This window comes from Eimeria mitis, genomic scaffold, assembly GCF_000499745.2.
Source record: "Eimeria mitis Houghton genomic scaffold, Emh_scaff4023, whole genome shotgun sequence".
Classification (NCBI taxonomy): Eukaryota; Apicomplexa; class Conoidasida; order Eucoccidiorida; family Eimeriidae; genus Eimeria; species Eimeria mitis.
Window position 1 is genome coordinate 919 of NW_013572357.1, and position 598 is coordinate 1,516.

Sequence of the window (598 nt, forward strand, 5' to 3'; positions counted from 1 at the left end):
CAGCAGCAGCAGCAGCAGCAGCACGAGCAGCTAAGAACAGCAGCAACAGCGAGGAGGAGCAGCAGCAAGTTCACAGCAGCAGCCTGATGCAGCAGCAGCAGGGTAGACACTACCCCTCTATCTGCTGCCTCCTGGGGGCCCCCCTGGGGGCCCCCTGGGGGGCCCCCTTGGGGGCCCTAGATAAAACAAGACGAAGAAACAAAGAAGGAAATATAAATAAATAAAGTTTATAAAATAAAGTAAAACAAAATAAAGAAGCAGACAAAAACAAAAAGAAAGAAAAAGAACTAATAACCTCGGTTAAAGCGGGGGCGGTGCAGCACTTGCTGCTGCTGCTGCTGCTGCTGCTGCTGCTGCTGCTGGTATTGGTGGTGCTGCTGCTGATAGAATTGATGAAGGTACTGCTGCTGCTGCCGCCAAATTTGCTGCTGCTGCTCTACGTCAGCAACTTGCTGCTGCTGCTGCGGGTAGTAGGCAAAGTGCTGCTGTTGCTGCTGCTGCTGCTGCTGCTGCTGTTGTTGCTGTTGATGGTAATGATGGTGGTATGCCTGCTGCTGCTGCTGCTGCTGCAGCATCTGCTGCTGCTGCATGAGCTGCT

The 598-nt window shown here is 53.0% G+C and overlaps 1 protein-coding gene across 1 annotated transcript in view; it reads right to left on the reverse strand.

Moving 5' to 3' along the window:
- Positions 1–287: 287 nt before the first annotated feature.
- EMH_0071660 (uncharacterized protein) overlaps positions 288–598 on the reverse strand; it is a gene marked incomplete at both ends in the record, with an annotated part of 1,215 nt that continues 904 nt past the window's right edge. The window contains one exon of the mRNA XM_013499129.1: positions 288–596. Within this exon, the coding sequence (XP_013354583.1) occupies positions 288–596 (309 nt within the window). The remainder of the gene's footprint in view (positions 597–598) is intronic.